Source organism: Lepisma saccharinum, chromosome 25 (assembly GCF_977018435.1).
Source record: "Lepisma saccharinum chromosome 25, izLepSacc3.1, whole genome shotgun sequence".
In the NCBI taxonomy this organism is placed as follows: domain Eukaryota; kingdom Metazoa; phylum Arthropoda; class Insecta; order Zygentoma; family Lepismatidae; genus Lepisma; species Lepisma saccharinum.
Genome location: NC_139253.1, coordinates 44688735 through 44715433, shown reverse-complemented (window position 1 = coordinate 44715433; position 26699 = coordinate 44688735). Strand labels below are relative to the sequence as shown.

Sequence of the window (26699 nt, the reverse complement as noted above, 5' to 3'; positions counted from 1 at the left end):
AAATATGTTATCCATTGTTATACGCGAATGTTCTGAATCTGCTAATTTTTTCCTATGGACTGATGTTTGAATTGTTGAGTCAGTTGTCTTAATTTGCAAATCAAGGAAAGAAATTACATTGTTATTCATGGGTTTGCAAGTGAATTTTATGCGATGATGTGATTCATTTAACAATTTAAATACGTCCTTGATGGTGTTCTCATTTTTAGCAATAATTAGCACATCATCTACATATCTGATGTAGAGTTTGATATCCGCACCTATCTCATTAACAATTGGAGATTCTATGTAATGAAGGAAAATGCTGGAGATGATTCTGAATACTGGGTTTCCCATTGATAGACCATTACTTTGCTGATAGATTTTGCCATCAAATATAAAGTAATTTTAATTTGCACATACAGTAAACCATCGAACCATTTCCCATGATTCTACTGGGTAAACCTTCATCTCAATAAGCCATCCGTGTAATGCATCTGTGGCACCTTCTATTGGGACACTAGGATATAAATTTTCAACATCAAAACTTGCAATACGATACTCATTATTCCAAACAATATTTTTAAGTTTCTGTTTCACTTCATATGCATTTTTAACACTGAATGGTGTTTGTTGTTTAATTATAGCAAGTCTTTCAACTAAATATTTGGATAGTTTGTATGCAGGATGTGTGAAAGTTGCAATGATGGGTCGTATTGGAGTTCCTGGTTTGTGAGTTTTTGGTAGTCCAAAGACAATCGACAGGGTTGAATTTTTGACAATTGAGTTTTTTCTTCATTTCTCTTGGTATTGTGATACTGCATTCAATTACTTTCTTTACCTCATTTATTATTTTAGTTTTAGGGTTTCGAGAGAAAGAGGAGGGTTTTAAAAAGATTAGCGGGAAACACAGAGTTGAATGTCTGGGAAGCTTCGTTCATTGGAGAAGAACACTGGAATAAATTAAATAATGAAAATGGTAACATAGATCCAGTATGGAGTTTTCTTTTTCACAAATGGAGTAAGCCACCATCTTTAAAATTTAATGTAACAGAAAACATCGAGAGAGACTTTGTGAAAACAATGATGAATTTGAATTACCTGATGATATTTGGGATTCATAATTAAATAATAATAATCTGAAATAAAAATAAAACAGACTGCTTCTTTTCAGTTAAGTTGCTATATTACAACAATGTAACATTGACAACATCCATTATATAAGGGATTCTTTTTGTTTAAAAGATTAGTAACCATTGTTATAACTGTATCTTTAGTCAAAATGAAAATAAACGTCTGGTGAAAGGAGCTTGTGTTCTCCTGAAACGTCACAAAGAAAAAAACTGTTTTCTTATGCTTGTAATAACTGTAAACTACAGGAAAATTCTACAATGCAAGCAATGCGTACATACAAGAAAAAGAAAGACCTTTACCATGTTCAGTCGTACTGTTTTTGTGCAATGAGTTGAAGTGAACATGCCAAAAGTAGCGAAAACATGTTTTTTTCTCCATCTGTACAATTCTATTGCTTAAAACAACACAGAATGTAGTAAACAAGAACTGAAATATTTATTAACCATTTGCGTACTGTTATTGTAGACCCTGTTGTACTTATGGAAAAATATAAAATTTTAGTTATTGCCAAATAACATCTAATTTTTAGATTTTTTAAATTCCTTTTTAGTCTTTATTTTATAATTAAGGCAGTTTTAAGACCAAAGCAACAAATGACACATGGTGTTGCACCAAAGTGACAAGCGACAGGCCTCTATTGTCCGTGATAAAGCATCCACTCGTATTATGTAATTATCAGACCAAGGCAAGATAATGTACAGTATTGAGAAAATGACCCAGTCTGAGTGACATGCAGGGGACATGTGCAGCTTGTTATGTCACTTCTTTACAAAAAATTGCATTCCACCCATTTCTGAAGGTTAATTTCCAGGCAACATATTCACAACATAGTACGATGCCAGGGGTCCTGGCCTGGCATGGGTGTTCTTTGTGCATATTCCTTCATCACTTTCACCACTCATCCTCATTTTCATGAAGTAAAATAAACCAAATTAACCAATTGACATGTGTCACTTTGACCTAAAACCTGCCTCAATTCTTTTGAGCATGTTAGGGATGCACTTGGGTAACAACTGTGCAGCGTAACCCACCACCATGGACCCTTCCTGACCCGAGGAATGCCCTCTTACATGAGTGGCCCCGTATCCCTCCAGCATTGATTACCAATCTCATCCAGAGCGGTGGCCAGATGTTGTGCATGTTTGTCTGTGTGAGGTGGTCACATATAAAGGCCTGCACAAGACCTGGAGCAGACCCGTTCGCGAGACATCGCTCCTGAAATGCCATGCAACCTGCGCAACACCCTCGCTTGAGCAGCTTGTATGCCCACCTGCACAGATCGTTCCTGGCAGGCATTGTAGACCCGCCGGGTACCCGCAGTCTTACGATACCTAGTAGGTCTCAGTTCGTTCTTTCCATCAACTGCAGACCCCTCCCTCTGCATGACGTAGTTGCTTCGAGTAGAAACTGCACCTGGCCCACACCGTTCTGCAGTGTTGCCAACTGCAATAGATTTTCACTACTTAAAAAAGGGAACTCGAAGCTTCGTAAGCCACATCACCAATGAAATGAGATTTACGAATGTTGCTCCCCCCCCCCCCCCACACATTGAAATAGGTTTTCCGTGGCACAGGATCCATAAGTATATGTCGTAAACAACCAATATACGTATATATAGTGATATAGGACAGGACTGAAACATGTCACGTTCGACGCTGAGGTCGCGAGTCGAACAACACACTGTTCTACTGCGAACACCAGGGCCGTAGTCAGCCAGGGCCATTGCCGTTACCCTCGTTTGGGGGGTAGGGCCAAGTACTTGGATAAACGTGCCAACAAGAACAATCACAATAATAGTAATAAAGTAGCATGAAAGGCATTATAATCCTCATAAATCACGCAAAAAGGGGGTAGAAGTCGGTTCTCACGCGCATTTGTGTTGAAACAGAGGATTAGAAATATTTTTTTTCAACACGTCAATTTCACATTAGCTAATAATGGAAAACAAGCACACAAACTGTTTTTGAAAGAAAGAAAGTGCATGATAAATGCATTCCGAATGTACAGACATATGGCATGTAAAATTTCCATCTACAATATTTTCTTTTCACATGGAGCGACGTATTACATAATCAATTCATCCAACTCGTAACAAACCAACATTAATAGCAAATAATATCACGGGCCGCCATAGCATTCTCTGTTTTAAAACTTTTCTCACTTAGATCATTCGGCGCTCAGGGCCGACTCCCGCTACCCCTTTGCTACGGCATTGAACTTGATGAGACTGGATAATATTTTATAATATATTTCTACTTTCATAAAATTTGAAATCAAGGGGTTGCAATTACCCCTCCATTCCCCCTCTGCAGGTGCCCTTGGCCGTCTGGAAGGAAAATGCAAGAAAAATATGAAAATTAATTCCATCTTGAGTACCCTTTAGCCCTGCTACTCTTAAATTCTGCTAGTCTGTTTTTTCTTGTACTTTAATGTTTGACCCCCACCCTGACCCTTCCGCTAGACTTAATTTCCGTCCAAGCTTGTGAGCAATGCACCCTACCCCCTCTGGTTGCGCCACTGCGTGCCTGGTTAAGGCACCATGCAATGAAAAGCAATTAGTTTTCAGTGAGGAGATTTTTGTTTGCTCGATCATTCATTTAAATAAATGAAGCTGTAATACTGCGTGCATTTCCTGGCAATAAGATAAAAACTGCTTACGCTGAACTGAAATCGCTAAGTATATAAATTCTCCTTGGAGGAGAGAGCTCCTCCTAGGACCTCGTAGGATTTACGACCTACGTAAGTAGGCAACACTGGCTGAAGCTGTCCACGTGGTGATGAAACACCTGGAGCGACACGCTGCCGGAGGGCTGTTTCCTTCCAGCAGGTTTTGCAGGTGCCCGGGTCTTGTTGAATGCCCAGTTACCTTGTAAGCGCAGAGCGCCTGGAAGACAAAGAACCCGGGTAAAGACGCAAGTCGACTCGTTGCCGTGGGCAGGCGAGCAGGTATACCTGTCCTCGCAGCAAGCGGGCAGTGGGTAGGTAAAATGCAGATTATGCTGGCCTCTGGTCACATACCGTATCGACGGTCTGAGCCCTCTCATACTCCAGTTCCATCTGCTGGGGTCTCATGCATTTCTGATTTTTGGACACCCTGTATACAATTCTGCAATGTTGCTGGTCATTTTCGTTGCATGTTATAAACCCTGATGAAACCTGTTTTTGTGTTTGTTTCCTTGGCATTCCTTAAGTTTTGTGGAGCAGTGTAAATGAGCGTGTGAATAATTATTCTTATATTTATTGATCAGCTGCTTCAGGAACACTTAGAGCAGACACGGTGTCAGGAAAGAAGATTTCAAAACTACAGGGGAGATTAGGTACTAAAGGACTCGTTGACTCTGACCGAAAAATAACAAGAATTATTGAAACTACTGGACCTGACGGAAAAATTAGAAAGATAATTAAAGTTGCAAAACAAAAAAATGCAACAGAAGGAATCTTAGGTAAGAAAATATATACTTCTGTCATGTACTACACTACTTGATTGATTTGCTTTAGTTTACTTCACTTTTTGTGCCATTTTTGGCTAATTTGCGAAGATGAAATTGATGAATGGACACTCACAAACATCCATGCACAGGCCAGGATTCGAACCCGGGACCCCTGGCATCGTAGCACAATGTGCTAACCACTCCGCCATGGGGGCCGGCAGAATACTTTTCAACATATTCTGGCAGTGACGTAGACAGGCTCGCTCTTGACTTAATGTGTCAGCAAAGTGATCCTGTTGTTTTTAGTGGACAGCTTTATTGAAAATAATATAGGGTTTTCCAATAAGAACGATATGATTTTATGAAATAAAATAAAAACTATTTCAGATTATTTTGAAGCATACTTTATTACATTATGTTTTGAATAACACATCATTTAAGTGTCCACCTTGACTTCGTGCACATGAGTGAATTTGATGAACCCAATTTTCGATGACTTTGTGCAATAACTCGTGCCTAATGTCACGAATGCAGCGTTTGATGTTCAATCTTAATGCATCAAGGGTTTGTGGTCTGTTTGCATAGACTATAGATTTCAAATAACCCCACAAAAAGCAATCTAAAGGAGTTACATCACAATTTCTTGGGAGGCCAACTAACAGTTGTATTTCTTGAAATTATCCTTTCACCAAACTGTTCTTGCAATACGTCGATAGTGGCATTAACAGGGTGACATGTGGCACCATCTTGTTGGAACCATATGTCCTCCAAATTAATTTAATCTAAATTTGGCCACAAAAAATCTGTTAACATCAATCGGTACCGCTTACCAGTCACTGTAATTACATCTCCTTCCTCGTTTGGAAAAAAAAAATGGTCCGAGTATGCCACCATGCCATAAACCACACCATACAGTAACATTTTGCAGATGCAAGGGCTTCTCGTGAATCTCTTGTGGATTGTTTTCACACCAAAAATGACAATTTTGTTTGTTAACATATCGACTTAACCAGAAATGAGCTTCATCTGAAAAGATAATTTTTTGCCCAAAATTATGATTGGTTTCAAGTTCAATAGAATGTCTATTTTCATAATTTTTTTGGATAATAACCAAACATTCTTGAAGCGTGTATTTAGCCATGATGAATTGTCACAGTATACTAAACACAAATGACAACTAGTGGCAGTTATAACATTGGAAGCATAGTTGCCAGTTCATTTCAAAATCACATCATTCTTATTGGAAAACTCTTTATATCAATCTCCGTTTTGGTTACTTACTAAGTTTATAGAAAGTCTATATATAATGCTATGCAATTGGCTCAAAAATAGAACCCAATTTTGGGGGGGAGGGGGGAGTTGCATGTCTTTTAAAGATGCTCTGCAAAATTAGATTTTCAGATTGCATTTGATAATGGTATATTCCACTATGGTTACAATTACAAAGTATGTCTGTTGTACTGTGTAAATTCCTTTCTTTATATACATAAAAAGTACTGCAAAGTATGATTAAGCACTCCAATGCCATATTACTTAGAAAATGTTACAGTGCAATATGTGAACAATGCCAAAAGTTGACAGCAATTTTGCTCATTTGTCACTGCCAGGTTATGCTGCCAATGGAAGTTAGGCTGACAAACAAAATATGATTTTGAGACTACACTCAGTGTTCAAAAGTTTGGCATGAAATTTGCAGGACTTCAGTAATTTTAAGAAAATGATGAAATAGTTGTATACTGCTCCAAGACAAGTCATGTGAAGTTTTTGATTTATGCAGTTCTGGATTCTTCTGTTACATTTGTCACATTTCCGACTTCCATTTTACCAAGTAACTTTTATGTGAATACTTTTTGCCTGCTGCCAACATTACTATTGGTTGTGTGTGGAAGTTAAATGCTTATGAAGAGGTTGCAAATTTCGCTAATTAATACTAATTAATATTTTTTTTAAAATTACATTCCTCAGGCGAAGATCTTTGCAGTCAGGGGCACAGAAATATTTTTGGTTTGTGGGGGGGGGATACAAATTTCAACATCTGCCTGTCCATCCATGGATGCACTCATTCCTTTGTTTCATTTCAGATGTTACAATTTCTAGTTTTCAATGTAAAATTTGCATAACCTTGTACTATCAATAACAAAAAGCAGTATTAACAGGATATAGCATGTTTTAAAAATATGTACAATTGTGGAATAAAACTCGGCTTCATTCCATTTTTGCACCCATTAGCATCCACATAAGGTTATCCAACAGCACAAATCAAGGAAGATAACAAGTACAACAATGTGTGGTATGTTCACAGTGGATTGGATTCTTTTGGATAGATAGATAATGTGGACAACGGCAATTTGTTGTGTTTAGCTACTAAAAATGAGAATCTTTTAATGGCAACATCGTTTGTGTCAAATTTGTTGGGGGGGGGGGGGGGAGGCATAAGGGGTACAATTCAGGTCAAAGAATTTAGTGAGATACAATGCACCCTTCCTCCCTTCTGCACCACTGTTTGCAGTATTTCGATGCTAACTATATATAATATGAACCTTAAGTATGTCACGCTGAGGTTCACCCAACGTTGAATAATAATGGTGCTGATCACATCATGTCCACTGTGGCCTTACTTGCACCCCCACTTCCTCCTGTGTTACCTTTTAACATCACTGAAGTTAAACAAAATATCCCCAAAGTAGAACAGCAGTATGTAAATGATAGTGGGTATACAAATGATATGTGAGAAAACAAATGACAATAAGTTAATTCCTGTTGCAGGAGTAGTGGAGTAGTTTTGAAGCAAGAGGTAACCTTGAAAGAACACACACACAAGATCACTATTCTTTTCATGCATTTTCGACATATTTATTACAATGATAATGGATTGATTGAACAGTTGTTTTTTATTTTAACCAGCTAACCCAACCAATGCTGTGAAAGTGAGTGTTAAAGAAAGGTTAGGAAATTCTCCCTGCACTTCACTTCAATCTACATCTCCTGCAAAGACTAAGATGATGAAGGTATGTACTGTTTATTTTTGGTTACTCTTTTTTAACCAACAATAACATTCATGATGGATGCGGTAAACGCAGCTTAAAATTACTTACATGAAATTTTGAAATTTCGTATTTCCGCGTTGCACAATTTAATGGTTAAATCCAATTAATTTCATAGACGACTCTGTCCATTAAATTGTGCAATGTGGAAATATGAAATTTCAAAATTTCGCATAACTAACAACAACATATTCATGAAATTCTTTCGTCAGTATTCAACATTCCATCATTGTTAAAACTTTTTGTTTTTGGTAATACATTTTTTGACAAGATTCTGTTTTCTTCAAGCTGATATTAGAATATCTGGCATATAGACAATTTGCAATTGCAGTGCATTGTTTGGCTTGGGGCCGAGATAGCACGTGACTGCAGACTGTGAGGACATGGAACAGATACGGGCATTTTCGATCCATAACATCCCACTTACTTTTACGCACATATCTTTAGCATATGTATGTTGCATAACGAGTACTAACCTGGGTTTATAGTGGTGGCCAGCTGCATTCACACATTCCCGGCATCTTTTGATGAAACTTTTATTGACACGCAAAAGTTCCTCATCCACAATTCTTGGAAGTTCTGTTTCTCTTAATCTCAGAACAAGTTGCCTAACTGTTTCTCTACCTGGAGCTGCAACACCAGGAAATGGCTATAGAAATTGCTGACAAACATCTCAATATGATTCAGTTTTCACATAATTGTGTGATTCAATTCAAATGTTCAAAATTAATAAAATTATATAAATAAAGGTATTACAAATTACATGCTTTAAAACAATTAAAATTCGGACTTAAATTTTCATCAAGAGATGCAGGGAATGTGTGAATGCAGTTGGCCATCACTTTGAACAACTCTTATAACACAGGTTAGTATTCGTTATGCAATATAAATATAATTGTCTGCTTGCTAAAGAAACGTGCGTAAAAATTAGCAGGACATTACAGATCAAAAATGCTGACATCTGCGCTATACCTTTTCGTCTGCAGCCACATGCTCTTTTGGCCCCGAGCCAAACTGAACACACTGTACTGATTGAAGAGTTGTGACTCAACCAAGGGATTGAACATGGATCTCTGGCACTTTGCCACTATTCAATCCATTACTTAACATTTAGTAGATGAGTGGCCTTTCTACTTACCACCCCCATGTGGAAACAATTAACACATCATTTCTCAAAAAAATAATAAAAAAAATCCATATAATATTTCAATTCTGTCTTGTCTGTTCATTTGTATGCATATGAAGGTATGACATGCTCAATTACAAAACAATATATGCATAAATACGGAGAAATTAGTACTCACTTTTATCCGCGAAGCTGTTTTTTCTTCTTTTTCGATTAATTTCAGTGGCCACTGCCACCATCCTCGTTGGATCCAACGAGGATGGTGGCAGTGGCCACTGAAATTAATCGAAAAAGAAGAAAAAACAGCTTCGCGGATAAAAGTGAGTACTAATTTCTCCGTATTTATATACTACCGCGTCTCTCTTTTCCCAATCATGAATATATGCATCATTACTATTATTAACAAGGGCCTCCTTGCTGGCACAGTGGTTGCATCATCGCCTTGTAATCAAGGGGTCCCGGCTCAATACCCGGTGGAGGCACATAGTGGTTCAGATCCCACTTGAAAAGGTATGTTGCCTTTAGCAGCCGGAGCCTTGCATGCATGGATAGTGTGGCCAGATGGGAACTTTTCAATCGTGCACTTTTCAAACTTCCAGAGGTGTAGAAAACAAATCGTAGCTAGAGAACTAATCGTTGTAGATGGTTGAAATGAGCTTCGTTTTCTTTTGGAATGACAGGGCTTTTAGTGGAGACAAAATACACACACTGTGCCTCCTCAATAATGAGTGCTAAAGGAAGAAGACAATTGACATTTAACAAAGAGATTGGTATTCAACATGCCCGTGGCCACCACAATAGACCAAAGTGAATGAAAAAAAAAAAGAATGTGCCAATGGCACATCCCTACAACCGTGAAAATAAACTGATACTTCGTGGAGAAAAGAATAATAGCAATACATGAGAGGAGCAGTGTTGTCAGGTTACAGAAACAATTTCCGGAATTTTGTTTCTAGCGTCAACCCTATGGACACTGAATGGACCAAATTTGGAGGAAAACGACAAAAGACCACTCTTTGAGAATATGCAATGACTGTCTCCAATTTGAGAGAAAATCGACATTGTTAAATTTTCGGGAAATTTTGAAAACTAGGGCCTCCAGGACCCCTAATTGTTACACATTGTTAAAGTGTTCTTTTCTTCTCATTATTACATGTAAAAGTGAAATACAGTTGAACGTCGATTTTACGTTTTTCAGGGGACGAAGCTGAAAAAATGTAAAATGCAAGAAAATGTAAAATCGAGAAAGTTAAAATTGGGGTTCCACAGTATATATGTAAAAAAAAAAAAAAAAATCAGTGGTTGATGAGTTTTAGCCCATTTTATAAGGTCTATTATCCAATAATACACAAAGGCAAATGGGGATTTTTCCAAACACCAATTGTTAATAATAGTAACAATGGATGTATTATTTTTTATAAGTTGAGTATGTCATACTTTCATATGTATTATACTAATGAACAAAAATATGGAATTGAAACATCATGTGCAGTTTTCAAGGAGTAGCATGTTAATTGTAGCCACGTGGTGCTGGCAAGCTGATGGGCTCTCTGTCCATCTTCAACGGATTTACAGCCTTTTCCCCTTCGTTTACTAAGCCTGCTTGCATATGTATCGTTCTTTTGCCGGGGTCATTTTCTGTGACAACGCCAACCCCGGCAGCATGTTTTGCACACACACACACTGACACAATTGGGATTCTCGTCAAGACCTTGGAGGGAATGCATGAAAGCCTGATGGCTCCTGCCCTGCGTTGCCAACCTCCCTAGAAGAAAAACTGTTTAATGTGTGAAATTATGCTAAATGCTAATAAATTTAAATAGGATTTAAATAATAATAACAATGAATTACTATTATTGATAATTAGTAACTAATTTATTATTATAATTATTTTTCAGATTGTAATTTTAAGTTATGCATCTATTTTCCAAGATCAGTTCAACATTGAACTAGAGAAAGTTTTAGATGATTCGTCGATTACAAAGTGGAACATTTGTATTATTTGTGCCGCACAACTTTCTACCAATTTCTTGCCATGAAATGTTCCCCGTGAGGTAAACTGGGGGAGAATAAAGAAAAGATGAAAATAATATGTTCCTGGACCGGAAATAAGATATGGATATCATTGTATTTTATTTTCTCAAAATATCATCCTTTGAAGTGAATTTCTCCCTCCCTGAGGAGCAAGTTTGCAAATTATGCTAGATTTCCCCATTATTCAACACTACTAGGTGCCCACGAACTCATAATGTGCTAGCTTTAGCATCCTTATAATAGGGTTGGCATTGCTGCCTGCTTCAAAACAACTCGTGTTTCTTAGATCTAAATTGAGAAACTTGTACACGATAATGTACTTCAATTTTTTAATTTTTTTAATCAAATTGAAATTACATTCATTTTTACAGAACTCAAATTCTAGCCTGTGATTTCCTCCCTGCCTCTGTGGATAACTGTACCTAGAGATTATTCAGTTTTTGCAAAGCACTGCAAGAATGGGCATGTGCAATTAAAAAAAATGCACAGCACTCATATGAATCAAAAATAATAATGGTACAAATGAGGTCTTATCTATTCATACCAGCTTGCCGGTAATTTTTTGCACAACTTTTAAAGAGCTTCACATCGGTATGATCACATGACAATAAAAAGAAGCTGTCCTTCGTGGTGGAGTGGTAAGCACAGCATGCTATGTTCCCAGGGGTCCCAGGTTTGAATTACAATGTGGACATGAGTGTTTTTTGTGAGGGTCCCCTGATTTATTTCATCTCTCACCCTCATCTTCGTGATTAGCCAAAAGTGGCAGAAAAGCAAAGTAACAAACAAAGTCAACCAATCAAGACAATGAAAATGAATAATTTACTACCTTTCAGGATTTATTCACATTTCTGATGAGTCTATTATGAGTTAGCATGAATATTATGAAAGAAAGTACCAGCTTGTGAAAGCAAACAACTATAAGGTAATTCACGTTGATTTTCCAAATAATTCCTGTGAAATATTACTAGTTTCCACTGATGAGATGCATGGCTGAATGCTTCCAAAGTTATAGGTGTAGAAATTATTGTACATTTATTAAAAGTAATAATTATTATATTTTTGTTTTCCAGAGAATTGGATTTAATAAATTGGTAGTTAAGAGACATTCAGATGAAGGAACAAGTGGGGTAATGATGCAACATGAGCGAATCTCACCGAAGAAAATCTCAAGCAAAGTTGAGATGCCATTCTCAAGCAGCTCATCAGTTTGTTCCGAAAGTGGTTCTATAACAATGAGGTGTGGAATGTTCGGGAGAATTGGAAGGAACAGTTCTTAGCATCGTCATCTTTCAACGCAAGAAATAGTTGACATGTATTTGAAAATAACAGCATAGCACTCTTCTGTGTTGAACGATGTGTTGTGTGTTGTCGGAAATTTAATTTTGAACTTTATTCCCATGAACTTGCCATTTAAATGTCCGAACACAAAAGTACATTTTGCGAAGGCCAAACTTGAGCAATGTATCTTCAGTTTTTTTATGTTGTATAGTTATCAGATATCCAGCTACATTATTTGTATCATTGAATTGGAACACTGTGTTTTATATTCATAAATTCTGCAGTTGGTAATTTCTTTGAATTCAACAGTTTGTTTTGGTATTCTAAGAATTATTGTCAGAGCAGTGGTATATGCTACCCTAATATTGATGTCTTTATGCTTAGGTTTATTATGACGATATAAATTTTAACCCGGAAGAGCTAAGGATGCACATTTCCCTTTCATTTAAAGTGCCAGAGGGCAGGGCTGAAATCTCATCACTGTCAGTGATAAGTTCTGTGTGTTAGTCAATATGATCACACACAACAAAGGAATGTCAACAATGGAAACTTTCCCAACTATGTTAACTTAATGTAAACATAGTGCTTGTTAAATTTCATGTTCATAGGTGGTTAAAAGGTGAAGGAGCATGTCAACCACAAGGCAATGTGATGCATAGGGAAGGCTTCATTGTTCCTCTTCTTTTCAGACGAGGAGAATTTGATAATTTCATATTTTTGTTTAGAATTGTTGATAATTTAGTGTGATTTCTATATCTGTTCCTGCATTAGTTTATTTTTAATGAGCGAGTGGAGGAAATAGTTTTTTTTTTTATTATTCATATTTTCTTCTCTGTGGACACATGTTTAGTCATATTTGTTTATAATTTTTCAATAAAGACTGATTTTCCAGAAAAGCCAGTTAATATATGCCTGATAAGTTTTGTGTTACATAGTATTTTTGCAAGCAAAGTGGCCGTCACATTATGTCCATTTCTGCAGCTTGTAGTAACAAGTTACTGCATACATACAGATTACGCAAGGTAAAACAAAATGAATTGATGCCAGTGAAGAGACCTTTCCAGTAGAGGTGACACATGAATTTTTATTTTTACATTGGTTTTTGATGATACAAACAAGAATTTTTGTAAAGGTAAAAGGTAAAGTGTTCCCCTGTGCTTAGCACCACGCCATGAAGGCGTATAGGGGGTGTGGGGGTAACGCCCCACACTTTCTTGATCCGGTCGTGAGTGGGGGTGATGTGATCAGCATCACGCCCCTGACCGCCTTTACCCCCCAGGGTTTCCCCCAGGTACCCATGTTATTCGACGCTGGGTAGGCGCCGGGGCCGCTTCCACCGTTAGAAGAGTTCCCGGATTTGAACCGGCCGGGGATCGAACCCGGGACCTTTAGCATGGTAGTCAGACGCGTTACCGACTGAGCCACCGCGTCTTTGTACCTTCTATAATTCACTTAGATGCCATTGAAATATTAGTTTCAATCATGATGTAAAGTCACAGGGGTTACTTAACTGCATGTTCTGAAAACCAACTGCAATCAGGAAATTATTCCAATTTTGTAGTTCCATTGGTTGTTGAAACTACACAACTTGGGTTAAGGTACATCCCTACTATGCTGGTTGGCAAACCAACAAATTGGTACTTGTCACCAGCATGTGCCAACTGCTCATATAACATGCTGATCCAAACTCATGAGTACTGGTCTATGTTGAAGGAAGTGCCAACTTGCATAGTGGGGATGGGTTGAATGATTACACTGATCAACACTGATTTTGGTACAGACAAGCTGTATGGTGAACAATACTACAGACCACAAGATTAACGGTAATGCGAAAGAAAAAAGTGGCTATCATGTCAGGATTAAAAGTTATGTGCGAAAATAAGCTATTACATATGTACAGTTGGATGATTTGTCTTTGATTCACTGAAACCCTTTTGAAAAACTTGTTTCACCCCTATTTTTATTTTGTTTAATTATGGGGCAACCCCTTGAGGTGTCAAAGGTAAAAAAGAAGTAAACTTTGTGTGTTACACGATACAGATGACGCATGCTAGAGTGAACGCAGTACTACTTTCAACTGTCCCTTGGTTTAGTTGGAACAGAATGCCGCAATGTTGCAAACAGTGATTTTCTTCTGTTCAAAACAGTGGATGGTGGCGGTGAGAAGGGGCACTTGCCCCCACACTATGCTAAACCTTATCTACAAAGTGAAATATACTGTCTTTCCTCCTTCCCTCCAGTTTTGGAACCCAATCGCCGTCACTGGCACGAAACATGAATAGAGGCACATATTTTTGGTAAATAAAAAAGCAAAATTTCAGTACAAAACCGGAGTCAATTTCGGGTTCAAAAGCGTTAAATAAAATAAAATATCGGTGAAAATTGGATGAAAAGTGGTATATAAAAATACATTTTGGTTTTAAAATTGTGAATATAATCCTAAATTTGATTTAAAAACTACACTTATTCCACAGAATTAACATTTCACTTCTAATAGAACATTTATGTAGTTATCAGAGTATTAAGTTTATTTCTGTGTAAAGGAGTCCATTTTTGCTTCTCCAATATTAACAGCAGAATTAACAACTTTTCCGGGAATTGCATAACTCAGCATAATTCAGACCTCAGAAGGTGTCGCGTCGGTGAATAAACCCTGAATTTCGTGTTTAAGAGTTAATTTCGCTTTTTGCAGTTCATTTCGCATTATTTCGTGACAAAACATGGTCACAGAATGCATCTCACACCTTTCAAACACATGAAAAATTAACACTACAATGTGTTTTTTTCAAATTTCGTTTTTTTGTCAAAAACGAAATATGCATGCCCCTAACTATGAAGAAAACAAAACGTGGGTGTAAGAACAATCCAGATACTTTTTGTTATGTATGTGGTGAATTCACTACTAAAAAAACAAAAAGACGGCCGTTTCTAGACTGCTGAAGAGGGCATACAATATATATATTTCCAATGTCCACTGGGAGACCAAGAGAAATGTTGGGCACCTCACATTATGTGTTCAAGGTGTAGTTGAAAGGTAAAAAGGAACACTTACCATTTAGCATACCAATAATTTGGCGTGATCCAAAAAACCACGTGGATGATTGCTACTCTTGTTTGACTAATGTTAATATTTTACCCAAATATTCTTTCGGCAAGTAGACCTGTATATTTTTGTTTTTGTTTGTTTCAATTTCGTTAAATTTTTTTTCAAGTAATCTCTTTTTTTACTTCTAAACGTGCAGTTAACTTCTTGCTTTATTCTATTATAATCGCTTAGATTTGTATCATCAGAGTCTAGCCTGATTCCTTATTTCTATTAGATTATGACATTCATTATCAAACCATGGCTTACTTTTTCTTGGTTTATGATATCCTATACTTTCTTTAGCTGCTGATTCTATTGCATTACGTATGTGCTTCCAATTCTTATTTACATCGGTTTCATTTATATTTTCATCATTTAAATCCTGCAAAACATCAAATCTATTTGACAGTTTAATTTGGTAATCTTTCTTAATTCTTTCATCAGCAAATTTTCCTGTATTAAATTTTAGAACTTTTAGATTTTGTTGCTTATGATTTATCACTGCGAGTCTTTCTCTTAATTTAGCAATTACTAAATAATGGTCACTGGCACAGTCAGCACCTCTATGTGTACGAACGTCAATTATACTAGTATGCCTTCTCTTATCAATGAGAATATGATCTATCTGATTATGAGTTTTACCATCTGGAGAAGACCAGGTATATTTATGGATATATCTTTGTTTAAAAGTGGTACTTTTCACAATTAAATTCTTTGAGGTTGCAAAAGTAATCGATCTTATACCATTATCATTACTTCATTCATGAAGACTTTCTTTACCAATCGTGGGTTTAAATGTCTCTTCTTTGCCAATCTGTGCATTACAGTCACCTAACAGAATTTTCATATCATACTGAGAAAATTTTATCAAAGACCTGTTCTAACTCTATAAAAATCATCTTTAGTATTATCATCTTTATCTTCCGTTGGTGCATGTATGTTTATTAAAATAATTTTACACCACCTACCCTGTAAAACTGCATATGATATCCTATCATTAATAAATTCTACTGTTTTAAGAGTCGAGATAATTCTATTATTTATGAAAAAGCCTGTTCCAAAATTATGATTTTCAGAACCACCATCGAAAAAAGTATAATTTTTAGTTTTACAATTCCCTTCTCCTGGCCACCTAACTTCCTGGACAGCTACTACATCTAATTTATACTTAACTATCTCATTAACTGTACACTGAAATGCCCCAGGCCGGTAAAGGCTCAGAACATTCCAGGTGCCTAATTTAATATCCTTATTCCTAATGTAGATCTTATCCTTAGTCCAGGGACCTCCCAAAGTAGTCCCCACCCGGAGATCCGAATGGGGGACTATTTTACCTCTGGAATATTTTATCTCGGGAACATCCATGGCCTCATATTGCTGTTTCTTGACATGTCTTTTTACAGTGCAGAGTTGTCAGCTCTATGCCTAACCCCCAATATGAATGGAGGACCGCACCTGTTGTTGGTCAGCGGATCCCTCGGATCTAGCTGGGAGGATCACATTGTAGTCCACCAACCATACCCCACTTCTGCCTATTGTGGGATGCTCATAGAGCCATGACAGGACAGCTCTGTAAATCCCAACAGAGCAAAATGTTGACCATTTCACTCTGTTGGTTGACTAACTGCAGTGAACAAGTCACTGGGCGATGAGGTCGTCACATCCCTACATCCCTTATACATAGTAGATAAATTGACTGCAGGTCTGTTCCATTGTTTATTTCTTTCGAAACATGCAGCCAAGAAATGTCCTTTCTTCTTACAGAAACTGCAAATAGCATTGAATGTACAACTGAACCTTGCACAACACTTACATTTTATATCATTTGCCTGATTTTGCCGTGATACAAATTTTTGGCTAAATGTTTGTCTAATATATGTCTGATACTACTACAAATAATAATAATAATGTTGGTTGCGGATTCAAATACCTGCTTGGGCATGGATGTTTGTGAGTGTCCATTCATCAATGTCATCATATTACCCATCCCCATCGCAAATTAGCCAAAAGTGGCACAAGAAGCGAAGTACATAAAATAAAACAAATCAATAATAATAATATTAGTATGTTTATCCTGGCTCTTCCCCCCCCCCCCAACCCTGTCTAGACAAAAATTCGTCGTTGCTCCTCTGATTGTAAATAGAAACTCAGCACCTTAAATTAAATATTTTAATTATATTACGTATACCGTTTATTTGTATTGTGACTTTTGGATGTTGGAATCACATAGACCCTTTATATTATTAAGATATTTGTGTGTGGATGTTAATACGTAAGGTTGAATAGAGAAAACATCTGCTTGAATTTTTGGAGTTTGCCTTGAAAACCAGGAATTATACTTGAATTTTATCACGGTCCTAGAGTAGCCACCCTGCATTCGTGATACCGACGATATGGCAAGCAACTCTGAGGAAGTGCAGCTTGAATAAAGTGAAAACCATTACAAGTAGATGGAACCCATCAACGTCAAGTGATTATTGCTGGTTTCTTCAGCTTGAAGGGTCCATATCCCACAGGAGTAAGTATTTATCAAAGAGACTTCAGCCTGCATCAAGAACAAAATATTCTGTGATTCGTTCTTAATGTGAATGTTATATTTTAACTGTTTTTTAAAGAATTTATGTGCTGTATATGAGTCATTCCATGCCAAATCAACACAGATATGTGCAATTTTTAACCTGACCATCTCCGATTTTCATGAAATTTGGGGAGTTGAAACTATGCATAGAACTTAGTAACTATGAAAATTTTTAGTCTCGTGCGTCTTGTAATTGTTAAATTATTCAAGGTCAAAGTTTGCAGAAATTGCCTTTTTTGAGCCCGCTTAGCTATACGAAATGTGCTGTAACTCCGCCACTATTTTGCCTAGGAAGCTCAAATAAAGCTTATTGTACAGGGAATTGAACAAGCTTTCGAGTGATATATAACAAGCCTACCTTTGGATAAAAATATAATTTTGTCACGTGACCTTGACTTTTGACCTTGAATATCTCAAAACATGTCATCACCAAAAATTGTGAAAAAAATATATTTGGTCCCTCATTCCATACTATAAAACATATCAAAAAATCATTCTGGGACTGCAATGGGATCAGAAGATACAAAATAATATGTGTAACTATGTGACTGATAAAAGCCCCATTACATGAACTATGAAGAGTCAAATGTCCCTTAACACCCCCTACAAAATGTGAAGGAGTTATCCTGGGTATAATTGGTCATGAAAGAAATAGGTTAGGCACAGGGAGATCCCTGGCCGTGTGTGTCAAGCGCAGATCCGGCATATTGTTGACCGCCATATTGAATTCAACGCAAAAATTTCAAAGGAAAGGGGGTGATGTGATATATCAAATGAGGCTAGAATTTCACGAGAAATGAAGTGACGAAGGTTTATCCAACATATATTTAACCAGCAAAAATTTATTACTGCATGCTTGTAACCATTTTCTCCTTTTCGAAGTGTTAAAACAAAGCATTGGAATGCTCCTAACGTGTTAGGAACTCATCGAGATCACGCTGACATCTTGGGAGAGAAAGAAGTATACGCACCATTGCATATGATTTTAATCAGCTACATTCACCAAATAGTTGAAAAGTGAAGAATATTGGGAAAAGTATCTCAAACAATTACGTGACACTTCCTTTGGAATGAAAAATTCTTCAGTGACGAGGCTAATTTTTATGTTCACGGTGAAGTTAATAAAAATAATATGCAATACCTGTGATTTGCTCAGTCGAATAGTTGTTGCTGGTAAGCTAATTATGTGGTATAATGTATGGCGAACGGAAATGGTTGGTCCATATTCAACAACGGAACCTTAAATGGTGAGGGCTTTTTGGATTTGTTAAGTGAACAGGTTTTTTCACCCTTGCTTACGGGATATGGCACTTTTCGAGAGTTTTGAAACGGGACAGAGTGTGACCACACTATGTGGACATTTTTGCAATTTCTTCATGGTAATTTTCTAAAGTCCATTTTTTCCCACTACGAAGTGGATGTAAACAAAAGCACGTGTTCTAGAGAAAGCCAGTGCAGCCCTATTGGTGGATTCTGGCAGTAGTCCCTCCGCAGACCTTTTGCACCCTGATAGATAGTCCATTCAATGCCGTCTTGAAACTAGAGTAATACAGCATTTTATGCTGTTGAAAGCATTTACTAGCCTTATCCTTGCTTATGAATTCATAACCATTCTTTAGTAAAGCACCTACGGTGACATTCACTCATTCAAATTAACGAAATTCCCGCTCCTTGTCCGTCACTCTGTGTTGTGCAGTGTTGCAAATTCGCAATATTAAGTAAAGTCTATAATCTTGAAACACCGGACTAGACAGAATCAGAAAACATGATTTAGACTGACAGTGACTGACTGACGTGGGAATCTCTAGATTACACACGTGTTGATGTATATACCACAAACACGCACACACTACTTTCAACTTCATGCGTTTTATCTAGAATGGTAAAATCAACACACTGCAAAAGATTGCAGCGAAACCTTTCAGAAAGCCAAAGTCCTTGGTGCAAATACAACCAGTGATGCTTAAAATCGTACGGAATGTTACTTTAGCATTTATTAAATGATTCACCTATGCTTCCTTTCCTTTACTTCCCACATTAAACATGCTCAGATTTCAGGAACCTGAATTCCCCCAGCTTGTCAAAGAATAATGCCAGATGCATACACTGGCAACTGCTTCCAAGAAGGAATTTGTAGAGGGCGGGGACACAAGCTTTTGGCGTTACAGATGGGCAAACTGTTCCATTCAGTGTTGCTACCCGACATTATAGAAACATCGTTACAATTCGGTAATATTCCAAAGCTGTTATCGTATCTAATTGCTATATAGCCAACTTCGCAACTACAAAGTTTTATTAATGTTCCAACACGGGTGTACGTAATAAGCACTTCACATTTCTTGTATCTAATTCATAAGGGTAAAAATAACATAGTTGGAGACACTACTTCTGATGGTCAAGAATCTTCCGAAACACTGTTACCCTCAAGCACACGGCTATTTATAGCTTTCCTCCCCTCGACCCTGCCCTCTTCTCCCTTGCCGTGTGGTGGTTCTCGAGATTTTGCGTAGTGTTTATAGGTTGTAAGTATCATTGAATGTTGATGTGGCTTCAACAGCAAGTGTTACAAAACATCTACATTTGAAACCTTGAACAAGTAGCGATACCAAAATTGCGGTGAATCCAGAGTATTGTGTTGAATCGTTAACTTCTGAACAGCTGTCTTAAAAACAAGCATTTATGCGGTCCGCAAGGAAATTCAGCCGAACAAAAACGCGGATGGCACATTTTAGCCGATTTTGGACTTGCTGCCGTCAGCAGGAAAGTGGATGTTTTTTTCGTGGATATGAGTTTGTCTACGCTTGTTAAATTATTGCATGATTCATTTGGTATATTTTACTTCGCATTTCTGCCACACTTGGCTAATCGCGAGGATGAGGATGAGTGATGATATGGTGAAATTGATGAAATAACAATCATAAAAAACATCCATGCCCAGGCCAAGATTCAAACTCGGGACTCCTGGCATCGTAGCATGCAGTGATAACCACTCTGCTACAACGGCCAGATGTGTGAATTCTTCTTACATGGTATATTATCATTGACGAGAACTGACATCGTTGGTAAGTGTTTACCTCTATTTTATTATATTTTCTTCATCTCTCGTATTTACAAGTGTTCATTTTAAAAACTAATATTTGCACATTTTTTAAAGTCACTCTATAATTTCGAAACGTTATGGAAAATACTGACACCAAAGATAACACGTGCGCTGGGAGGGAGGGGCAAGTGCTGGCGAATAGAAAGTGGGCACCGCGCGCATTAACACAAATTTCGGTAACTTATTGGCCACACCTACTTCGTTTTAAAGCTGGAAACAGAATAGGTAGATTGATGGGCACATGGGGATCTATTAAAAGGCCTGCACATTCCCCAGATCTAACATCTTAGGAGGACTTTTATCTTCAGAAACATTTGAAGAGAATGGTGCATGCACTAAAAGTCCCTGATATTGACCATCTGAGAGAAGGCATAGTTGCTGCTTGCGATGTTGTTGCACATGCTACATTGCCAAATGTTCTATGCGAGTGTGAGAGACGTCAACGAGTGTGCTCACAGGAACATTGACAACATTATAATGTGCATATATCGTAAGTGAAAGATATGTGTATAATTTTTTGCTGGCGTAAGATACGTTGGAAAATCCTTCGTCACTTCATTTCTCGTGAAATTCTAGCCTCATTTGATATATCACATCAGCCCCTTTCCTTTGAAATGTTTGCGTTGAATTCAATATGGCGGTCAACAATATGTCGGACCTGCGCTTGACACACACGGCCAGGGATCTCCCTGTGCCTAACCTATTTCTTTCATGACCAATTATACCCAGGATAACTCCTTCACATTTTGTAGGGGGTGTTAAGGGACATTTGACTCTTCATAGTTCATGTAATGGGGCTTTTATCAGTCACATAGTTACACATATTATTTTGTATCTTCTGATCCCATTGCAGTCCCAGAATGATTTTTTGATATGTTTTATAGTATGGAATGAGGGACCAAATATATTTTTTTCACAATTTTTGGTGATGACATGTTTTGAGATATTCAAGGTCAAAAGTCAAGGTCACGTGACAAAATTATATTTTTATCCAAAGGTAGGCTTGTTATATATCACTCGAAAGCTTGTTCAATTCCCTGTACAATAAGCTTTATTTGAGATTCCTAGGCAAAATAGGGGCGGAGTTACAGGAGATTTAGTATAGCTAAGCGGGCTCAAAAAGGGCAATTTCTGCTAACTTTGACCTTGAATAATTTAACAATTACAAGACGCACGAGACTAAAAATTTTCATAGTTACTAAGTTCCATGCATAGTTTCAACTCCCCAAATTTCATGAAAATCGGAGATGGTCAGGTCAAAGGCTGTGTTGATTTCGCATGGAATGACTCATATGTACGAGCTATGAGGTTAACTGTAGGTTAGTATATTTTATTGCGCTTCATGTTTTCATTACAATAGTGTGCTGTATATGCAAGAGCTCACTCTAGGTTTGTATAATATTTTGCGCTAATGATGTCATTAGCAACATCCTGTATAACCACTATAACTTAACATTGGCGGGTGATGGGGTATATTTTTGACTTTTCAGACTTGGAAAAATCCAAAATCTGTATGGACACTTGCCCACATTTTCACATAGTATTTCACATGTGCTTTTAAGCAAGCATGGATCGAGTTTAAGCATTTATGCAGAGAAAGGCTAATCTGAATTGTACCTAAAGTTTAAAGTGAAATCTTAACCACCAAGTGCCTCACTGACTATCAAACCTGGGACAACAGATATGCCTTGTGGACTGTCATAGTGGGAATGCACCTTAAGTGATACAGAAAACAATAAGCTTAGGTCATGGAACAAATTTCACAGTTCTGGTCAGGAATGTCTCACTAGTCAAATTTATTCTACTAAGTTATGTTAAGACAAAGTTGTGCCTTTTTCCATCACAGTTCAACCAACCCTTATTGCTTCATGATTTTTAAAAATATTAATAATTTAACTACTTATATCTACATTTTTTAAATGTTCAAAACATACATTATTTTTTTCAAGCTCGAGTTTGGATCTGGTGGCTATTTCTAATTAGCTGCATGCATTTTAGCATTTTGAGTCTTTTATGAGAATAACCAACTCCAACTTCTGTTCTGTAATTCAAATGTAATGATTCAAAAACAATTTTCTTCAGAAATAAATGCACTTTCTTGTAAATCGCCACTTTTTCTCTGCAGTTTTCATGTTATATTACAATGAATCCAATGGATATTTTTTCGTAATTTCTCCTCTTCGGAGCATAAAATAACCATGAAGAGGGCAAAACACCTTAACCTTATTTTTTTTTTATCTTACTGTGCAGTACCAGGTAAATCTGGACATTATTAAACATATGAGGTGCCTAGGCCCTCTTTTTTTTTTCTCTCTCTCTCAATAAGCCACAAATCGAAAATGTTGAAAAAAGGTAGATGTGTGTAGATCATTTCTGGCCACCTCGTTGGTGTAGTAGTAAAACACTTGTAATCAAGTGGTCCCGGGTTTGACTCCCCGGTGGAGGCACATTTGCGGTCACAAATTCCACTTTAAAGCTCAGGTCCACCCTTTTATATGTGCGTTAGTAGATAAACATGTTAAATACAGTAAGGAAAGTGTGTGTGCAGTGATAAATGCATCCATTATCTAGGGGGGGGGGGGGTGGGTGGTAGGGACAAGATCATTAACTTGCCTTAAGAGCACCTCTGCCGGCAGATACTGTTCCCATAGCATACTATCATGTTTATCATCTTATCCGATGATAATTCGTGGATCTTATCCAATTATAATAATTCGTGGAACAAATTGACATGTGAGAATTTACTTCTCTCAAGACCACAGTGATCGATGTGCAATTTTTTTTTTTTTTTTAATCTCGCCACACACACTCAAATTATACTTATCAATATAATCGATGGTGTTTTTGGAAAGACCAAGCGAAATCATGAGTAGTTTAGCTGCAGGTCTAAGAGTTTCTTATGTGTCAAACTTACCTTATGTATGGACCAGGCTTTAGTCAGGACTTCCCTCTATTTTTTTCCCCTTACCCCACCTGCCAATTCTCTTCAATATGGTGGCAACTTATGTGATTCATCTGAAAATTCGATGTCCCCTAGTACATCTACTTCACTGTATACCTTTGTCTAGACCTACAGTTTAAGGTGGGATCTGAACCACTATGTGCCTCCACCAGGTACCAAATCCAGTAGCTCTTTATGGCAAGGTGACAACATTACAATCAGTTAATTTACATTTGCACCACACACAAAATTAGAATTTTTTTAAAAATGGCCGAGCCACAAGTGCTGGACCACTTTACATGAAATGACCTGAATATGTGAAGAATTGTAATTATCACATTAACAACTAAACCCAAAATAATATTTCTGGTCTGCATTCTCCACCTGTGTGCTGCTATACATATAAGCTACACTGGGATTGTAATTAGCACAGCATGCCTCTTGCTTCTTTTAATGCATTCTTTTCAGGTTTGTTCCAAAATAAATTCTTCATGAGCCAATAGCCACAATCAGAATGTGACTTGGCTACAGTAACTTGTTTTTCGGATATGTGCTGCTAGGGAAGAGAAGAGTGGGGAAACCATAAGTAGTGAAATACTCATTTGCTCTCCACAGTTAATAGTGTTATTAAGTCAGATCTATTTCAGAATTAGTTTTACAATAAGTACACAAACATGACATTGAGCTGATGAGGGAAGACAACAGAGGCGGCTGGCCAAGTGCAACAAGTGCAGGTGTTTTCACCTAATTTTCAAATTAATATTTACATTTTTTATTTGTTTGTTAAATTAAACTATTTCCCAGCAGAACACACATGATAATACTAAAATAATACGCCGCTCGGCGCTACGCACGTGAGGAGTTCGTCGTACCGTAAAGAAACCAAGGGCAGACGCCGCCAGGTTGCGTAGGACTTTAGCCGGTTGTCATGGCAATGGTGATGTCACCTAGTGTTGGCCTTGAACGGGTGTCGCCTTGTAGGTGCAGCAGTTCTCTCCTCAACAGAAAACATTGCATCCAGTGGCTGTGGCAAAATAGTTGCGTTCTCGCGAGATCTTGTTCGGTGTGTGTGTTTCGCGTTTCCTACCATGTGTTGAGCTGTGATTTGAACAATGAACCCAGAAAATTACTTGCTTATAAATGTACTTCTTCGCCTGTTATTTTAGGCACGAGCCGCTACTGGAAGACAATCACCAGCACTCTTGTATGAGCATAGCACACAAATATCCAACTCAACAGCCTGCTGGCTTACTGCTGTTCTATTGGTGTCATAATTGGATTTTTTAATTAATCCTGCATTAAATGCAATTGTAACTTCACACTAGTGTACTCTTAATTGACCACCACGAAAGAATTCAAAAGTCCTGAATTCATAAACTTGGCAACATTGCACTTCGGCATCAGCTGAGAGTAACCAACTTTGAGTTGGTCCCTCCACTAAAGTCGTTTTCACGTTCAGAAGACACAATGGGCTCTTATGGGCAATGCTTTTCTTATGGGAAATACGAGCGCGCTGTTGTGAAATTTCTGGATTTACAAATTTAGCTTAAGTAAAATCGGTACCTGCAGTTTTGCAGGAAATTTTGTAGAGAATTCGATGGTGAACACAAAAAACTGGTAACTTGCTTACATAATTTTAGATAAATTAAAAACGCAAATTTTCTGTGAAAACACAATTTTTACATTGTTTTCATTCCTAACGTTGAAACATGCCGTAAAATTGAAGCATTCATTATTAAAAAAATTGACTTTTTTTATTGTTATAGGTGACGGTGGTACTCAGAATTTATCAATACTTTAAAGCATATTTGCATCAAAAAATATTCAAATAAAGTATGTGGAGATTTTTTATATTCGTGCAGTAGAAAATGTCATCGCTGGCCATTTTTTGTTCTGTAATTCCAAGTAAAAACTTCCAGCGACAAAGTTGTGGAGAAAATAATGAAATGATTTTTTATAAGCACTCAAAGGTTCCCAGAAATATTACTTCCATGCATTTGGAGTTTCTTTTTAACCCGAACCGCACGCGAAGTAAGGAGACGTTGTCTGGCCATCTTGAGCTGGCTCACCGCAGCATTCCGGCTAATCACCAATACTCGCGTGTGTAGTGATCGCAAGGATCATAGTAAAAAGGGTAACTGTAATGTTCACAGTATAATATTAAGAGGGAGGTGGAGTTTGGCGAAGGTCGCCGTGGAAAGCGCTTAAATTTAACATGGGCTTTTTTGCATTTTGTTGAATATAACGTTTTAGGACAAAAATTTGCCGGAAAACACGCAGTGGGTGTGAACTTAGTTTATGAAACTTTGAATACATGACACATTTATGCAATTTCAGTTTGTTAAATGTGCACAAATTCCATTATTTTTTTCCAATTTCCCATAAGGAAATACGTAAATAAGCACAGAATGGTTATAGGATTTGTGGGTAGCACCAACGAAAATGGCCATTATGATGCATACTAACGTAATGCTCAATCCTTTTATGACTAAGCTAGGGAGGGCTTTTCTTTCAAAAGTCACTTGCACAGCCCAAAATGATTGTTTAAAAATGTCATGTATTATCGACGGCGAAAGATACGGCCGCTTCGGCCGAATTTCATTCATCATAGTTCGCCACTTGGCCACTAGATGTCTCTGTTCGAAAATTGCCCCAGGCTGACGGGGAGGGCTAGTTCGCGTGGGTGTTTGAATCCTCTGCACAGCTGCGTTCCGTCCCCTCGTCAGAAGGTCCCGTAGCTGTCACAGGTTGATTTATTGCCTCTTTCCCAGGAAAGAAACCAAGAAAGCAGGAAGGCCATGAGTTTGTGTATGTTTGAGTGTAGAGAAGCAGAGCATATTTACCGTGAATTGGAACCAGTGACACAGTAACTTTATCTCGATCCCTACCGCGAAGGACGTATTCAGGGGGGTCCAGGAGTCCAAACCTCCCCCCGAAAGACTTACCAAGTACAAAAATTAAATAAT

At 37.5% G+C, this 26699-nt stretch overlaps 1 protein-coding gene across 1 annotated transcript in view; it reads left to right on the top strand.

Moving 5' to 3' along the window:
* LOC145978820 (uncharacterized) overlaps nucleotides 1-12925 on the top strand; it is a 59097-nt gene extending 46172 nt beyond the window's left edge. The window contains exons 8-10 of the mRNA XM_083111687.1: nucleotides 4362-4556; nucleotides 7449-7552; nucleotides 11822-12925. Coding sequence (XP_082967813.1) covers nucleotides 4362-4556; nucleotides 7449-7552; nucleotides 11822-12028 — 506 coding nt within the window. The 3' untranslated portion in view covers nucleotides 12029-12925. The remainder of the gene's footprint in view (nucleotides 1-4361; nucleotides 4557-7448; nucleotides 7553-11821) is intronic.
* Nucleotides 12926-26699: the final 13774 nt, after the last annotated feature.